The sequence below is a fragment of the Chanodichthys erythropterus genome, chromosome 12, assembly GCF_024489055.1.
Source record: "Chanodichthys erythropterus isolate Z2021 chromosome 12, ASM2448905v1, whole genome shotgun sequence".
Lineage (NCBI taxonomy): Eukaryota > Metazoa > Chordata > Actinopteri > Cypriniformes > Xenocyprididae > Chanodichthys > Chanodichthys erythropterus.
This window is the reverse complement of record NC_090232.1, coordinates 8,299,107-8,305,106: the sequence shown is the minus strand read 5'-3', so window position 1 is coordinate 8,305,106 and position 6,000 is coordinate 8,299,107. Positions and strand designations below refer to the sequence as shown.

The window sequence follows — 6,000 nt, the reverse complement described above, 5'->3', positions numbered from 1 at the left end:
TCTTTCTCTTCTCATTTCAAGACATAAAATGTATTAAATGAAACTAGATTGATCGTGTGTTGCTTCACATTGTCAAGAATGGTCAGAACACAATGTAAATAGATGTTAATGAGCATTCACACTGACAACGGTTTGCAGCAGCAAAGTGAAGTGAATTGATAATTTTCAATGATACTGTCAGATACAGCGGTCGAGTAGAAATCAACAGTGCATCATTTTGCCAGACTGAATTGGTTTAGTCGTTGTCAGTGTGAACACATCTTTATTGTGCAAGATTTTGCTACATCTAGAATGCAGTTCAGTTCAAATTCAGATTCATTTGTAGTGTGGTGTTAGTAAGCCACTCTTCTTTTCTTTCAGGATGTGAAATGCAGTAAAGCATCAACCAAGACTACACCACAAGATGCATATTAGCATGCTTTGTACCACTTGCAATGACAAGCCGGCATGAACCTTGTATCTCCTCTTTAATGTTTTTCATACTTTTTTCTCCAGTAATGTCTTAGTTATCACATCTCGGATTTCTAAATCCGGTGCCTCCGTTAATTGCCGCTATGCAGTATTGTGTAGCACATTTAGGATTGGTCATTTGATACAGAGCTTCTTGTCGTCCTCCATCAGCACCATTCCTGCCGAGTTTGACGATAAAAATAGACCATCCCTTCTTCATTATTGAGTCAGCAGTCCCCTCTCAATCAGGGTGCACACAGCAAATCAAACCTCTCATACATATTCCAATCCTTTGCACAGCACCCGAAAATCCCGATACCTCAACTCGGCAGAAGTGGAAGTCCACTATCAGATATCTTTCACATTTCCTCACCATCCGTCACTCCGTCAGCAGCCGCAAGAGTCCGTCTTTTGGCCTGGACTGATTGGCTTTGACACCTTTCAGCTTTTAGCTGGACGGCTGGACAACACTGTTATTCCAGCAGGGATATTGATAGCCACCGGCACCCTGATCCTATGGATTACAGCGCTACATATTTGGGAATTTGAGGGTGTTAAGTGTCTAGACCTGTCTTCAGCTTGGCCTATAATTGATTATGTGTTTATAACGAATGATATTAACATCATTTACACTAGTGGTCAAAAGTTTGGAATAATTTGGATTTTTAATGTTTTTGAAGTCTCTTATGCTCACCAGGGCTGTGTTTATTTGATCATGTAAAACAGTAATGTTGTTTTCTGTTTGAATATATTTAGAATATCTAGAATTTGGCTAAGTGGCTAGCAAGGCAAAAACGAGTTGCCCTTTGTATATGTCCTTGATGCAACCAAAAATAGCAACAGAACTATACGTTTAAAAGACAATAAAAAACAATAAATCGTACTTACAGTTTGAAGCCATTAAACAGTAGCTTTTGCTTTTAAAGTGGGAACTGCTTCTTTCAGTAAAAGCCTTTGTGCAAATCCAGCATTGAACTCGTGTAGATACTGGAAGCTGTCTTCAACGCCACATCCAGTGTAGAAAATATCACAGATTATAATGGGTTCTATATCTTTTGACGTGACGCGTCCGGTGTACACAACTCTTCCGCTATCATTATGCTGCACGACATGGCCTCACCCTCTTTGTTGCGTGTTCCTGGGGGCATGTTTTGCAGGGTTTATGATGTCACCTACCCGGGAAGAAGCTTGTTGTAGTCCAAACCGGTTTTTTTTGTAGGCACTAAACTGTCATAAGTTAAAAAGACAATATCTTTGTTTGCATTGAACTTTCAGCGCTGTAACTTTGCAGATACTGTTTATGCTCAAGCAGCAACATTACACACTAACTAAAGTTAAAAAAGTGAAATCACATTGAACCACCCCTTTAAAATGTAATTTATTCCTGTGATGCAATGCTTATTACAGTCTTCAGTGTCACTTAATCCTTCAGAAATCATTCTAATATGCTCATTTGTTGCTCAAGAATCATTTGTTTTAAATTATCGCAAATGCAACATATTGTGGGTCTGATCAGTCACCCAGGGTCTTGACCACATTTAAAAAAAAAAGTCAGCTATTTGTGATGCTGTGTATGTAAACCACTCCTTTTCTTCTCATTTGAAGACATAAAATGCGTTAAATGAAACTAGATTGATCGTGTTTTGCTTCACATTGTCATGAATGGACAAATGTAAATGCATGTTAATGAGCATTCACACTGACAAGAGTTTGCAGCAGCAAACAAAGTCATTTTCAGTGATACTGTCAGATAAAGCGGTCGAGTAGAAATCAACAGTACATCATTTTGCCAAAATGAATCGGTTTAATCGCTGTCAGTGTGAACACAACTTTATTGTGCAAGATTGATACATCTAGAATGCAGTTCAGTTCAAATTCAGATTCATTTGTAGTGTGGCGTTAGTAAGCCACTCTTCTTTTCACTCTTCAGTAATGTTGTGAAATATCATTCATTCTTCAGTGTCACATGATCCTTCAGAAATCATTCTAATATGCTCAGTTGCTGCTCCAGAAACATTACTGATTATTAGTGTATAATTCAGCTGATGTGTTAGACCCATAATTTTTTACAGATCCCAGTGTCGAGTTCAGATGCTTCCATCTAGATGCTGCTGCATTCAGTGAGTGCGCATTAAGGCATAGTTGGTCTGGTGAGCGAAAACTCAAAGCTGTCAATAACGCAAAGCTTTTAAATGATCGCAAATGCAACATATTTTGGGTCTGATCAATAACCCATGGTCTTGACCACATTAACAAAAGTCAGCTATTTCAGTTCATGCCGCTGCGGCGCTCATGCGGTGGGCTGCAGTGAGCTGATTCAGCGTTGTTTAACTGTTTGGAGATCATTGAAATGACAGCCATGCTCAGTTTAGATCTAGTTTTGCGTTATTTATAGCACACTATCTCCATTGTAATCCGAGTAAGGAAGGATACCTGGATACGTCTTGTGCTTTTATCCTTGTTGTCATAAACCAACAAGCAAGCAAACCCTCAGATAAGCTGACCATGCACATTCCTGCGAATGCTTCCCAAGATGTTTTCAAGGGATTTGTGACCTCCCTGCAACAGTGCTGAGAGTACACAATAGCTTATATAGGTCACATCTCTGCTTTAAAAGGTTTCATACCCTTGATAAAGAAACATAAGTCTCATTATTAAAGATAACGCAAAATAGATAAGCTGCTGTACATGCACACATATATGCATCAGCCTTTCCACTTTGAAACAGTTTTTAATTTTTTGCATTTGTTTACATGGTTCATTTGTTCTAGTTTTGATTGAGTAGCTTTAGCAAATATGCATGGAAATGTATACATTTGTATTTGGCATTTGAAATGACAGCCATTTGATGGGTGAGTCAACTACATACATCCTACTTGGTTTAAGTGACTTTCACCTGAAAATATATATAAAATTTATATATATATATATAATACATTTATATAAATAAATGTAATATAAAAATACATATATACTGTGTGTATATATATATATATATATATATATATATATATATATATATATATATATATATATATATATATATATATATATATATATATATATATATATATATATATATATATATATATATATATACACACACAATTTAGCATTAAACATTAAAAACAGAATTGAAAAATACAGAATTTATAAATGTGTACAATTAAATTATATATAATTAAAAGATAACTTTATTACACATTTCTTTAAAATGTATTAATTTTTTAATAAATTCTATCTATATTTTTGTTTCCTTCAATTTCCTTGTTTTGTAAGTAGCATGAACGTGTGATATTTGTGCTCAAGGTTACCGTGGAGATCTCACACCTCCAGCGAGCAGCTGATGCTGTAGAACGCATGCAGGGCGACGCAGCATCTGCAGAGGCAGAGAGATTCTCTTTCTGTGTCTCTGCATGTCCGCAGTATGTGCTACCGCTGCGTTTTTTTTTTTTTCTTTTTTTTTGTTTGTTTTTTTAACCCCTCCTCCACAATTTTTCACATCTTTGTATCAGTTCGGCCTCCCGTGTCACTGGATATCCTGCAGTGGAGGTTTAATGCAAACACACGCTTGACCTTGTGAGAACATTCTTCTAACTTTGGCCTACTTAATTAATATTGCAGTATGGAGCTGACATCTTCACTGCATTGATGCTGCTTGTATTTCATGCATGTTGTAGAGTCATTTCTACACTGTTTTTAGCTGCTGCTGCTTTTTTGCAGAGGTGTACTATATTGACATGTTAAAAATAAAATCTCTTTTCTCATATCGTGAATTAAGATTTCGGTCATATTGCCCGCTCGCAAAGTCTATTTCATGCTTTTTTACTAAACTGATTTACTGTATAAAATGTATAAAATGATGAAACATTCTCCTTTAAAATATTGCTTGCAAAAAGATTTATTTTGTTAATATATGTATATTATAATATTATGCTTTTTGGCCTCTAAATTATGCAGTTTTGTAGTTGTGGCATCTACCACTCTTGAAAATAAATGAAAACAAACCTTAACCCCTCGGGGTTAATGGGTTGAAAGTAAAATAAAAAATATGCAAATAGATGTTGTTTTGTGTTTTCGCAAAGGTATATTTATTAATGTGTGTTTACTGTATATAATGAGTCTGTAGTCAAATAATGACAGTATAAAGCTATGAAATTAATGTGAAGAGCACAGATCAGATCAGTCTTTTTTTGAGAATTTGAGAAATTATTGTCTCATCAGATCTCTGAATTTTGATTGCAGACTTATGGGCTGACTTTTCTTGGATACCTGTGGGATTACTGGGGTTTTTTCTGACTAGGAGGAACAGTTGAGATTCTTATGAGTTCTCATTTGTGATCTTTCTTGCTGTAGGGTCGGTGTACGAGAGAGAACTGTAAGTACCTTCACCCACCAGCGCATCTGAAGACGCAGCTGGAAATCAACGGACGCAACAACCTCATCCAGCAGAAGACCGCAGCAGCGATGCTGGCCCAGCAGATGCAGTTCATGATCCCTGGCACCACCATGCAACCAGTGGTATGCAACTTTGCGTCTTTCTTTTTTGCTGCATTTTGCTTTTTTTGAGCCTTCAAGAAGTGGAAGTTGTAATCTTATCATATTAATTGTCTTCACAGCCTACATTTCCTGTCAGTCAAGGTCTGGGCTCAAGCCCTGGACTGAGTTACGCACCGTATCTGACTCCCATGAGCCACGGCATGGGTCTGGTCCCCACAGAGATGCTCTCCAGCACCCCTGTCATCGTCCCCGGCAGCCCGCCGGTTAGCGTGCCGAGCTCATCCTCCACGCAGAAACTACTGCGCACAGACAAGCTCGAGGTAATGCGTCACACCGAGACATTGTGGAGGCCAACATTTAATTCAGCTTGAGACAAACTGCAATTTTTTGTGAACCAGAGTTTGAATCTCATTGCAATTATTGAAATCTAGATAAAAGGTATTAGAAAACCTAAAGCATAAAAAGTAAGTCTAGTTCATGGTTTTAACTAAAATTATTTACTATATAATACAATTGAACATTTACCTTATTTAAAATATTGTTTGCAGAAAGGTTTTGTTAAAATGCAATATAAAATTATATGCTTTTTGGCCTCAAAAGGATGCAGTGTTGTAGTCCCTGCAGCTACCACCAGTGACAAACTCTTAAAGGGACAGTTCACTCAAAAATTCTGTCATTAATTACTTACCCTCATGTCGTTCCAAACCTGTAAGACTTTCATTCATCTTTGAAACACAAATGAAGATATTTTGATGAATCTGAGAGCTTTCCGTCACTCCATAGACACTTTGACACTTCATAAAAAAGTTCATAAAGAGATCGTAAAACTAATCCATATGAATTAAGCAGTTTAGTTAAAAAATCGTTTTTATTCATATTTCAGATGGAGTAGTTTTATGATCTCTTTTTGAAGCGTCAAAGTGGTAGTTGTGTAAGCTGTCAATGGAGGGACAGAAAGCGCTCAGATTTCATTAAAATATCTTAATTTGTGTTCGGAAGATGAACAAAGTCTTACAGGTTTGGAACGACATGAGGGTGAGTCATTAATGA

At 36.8% G+C, this 6,000-nt stretch overlaps 1 protein-coding gene across 22 annotated transcripts in view; it reads left to right on the top strand.

The window, feature by feature from the left end:
* Positions 1 to 6,000, top strand: part of mbnl2 (muscleblind-like splicing regulator 2) — a 79,048-nt gene that overhangs the window by 50,883 nt on the left and 22,165 nt on the right. For 21 of the 22 annotated variants that reach the window (XM_067402915.1, XM_067402918.1, XM_067402922.1 and 18 more), the window contains 2 exons: positions 4,807 to 4,971; positions 5,070 to 5,270. In XM_067402915.1, coding sequence (XP_067259016.1) covers positions 4,807 to 4,971; positions 5,070 to 5,270 — 366 coding nt within the window. Of the gene's footprint in view, positions 1 to 3,781; positions 4,030 to 4,806; positions 4,972 to 5,069; positions 5,271 to 6,000 lie in introns of those variants that run through there. The other variant, XM_067402923.1, reaches the window with a different exon arrangement.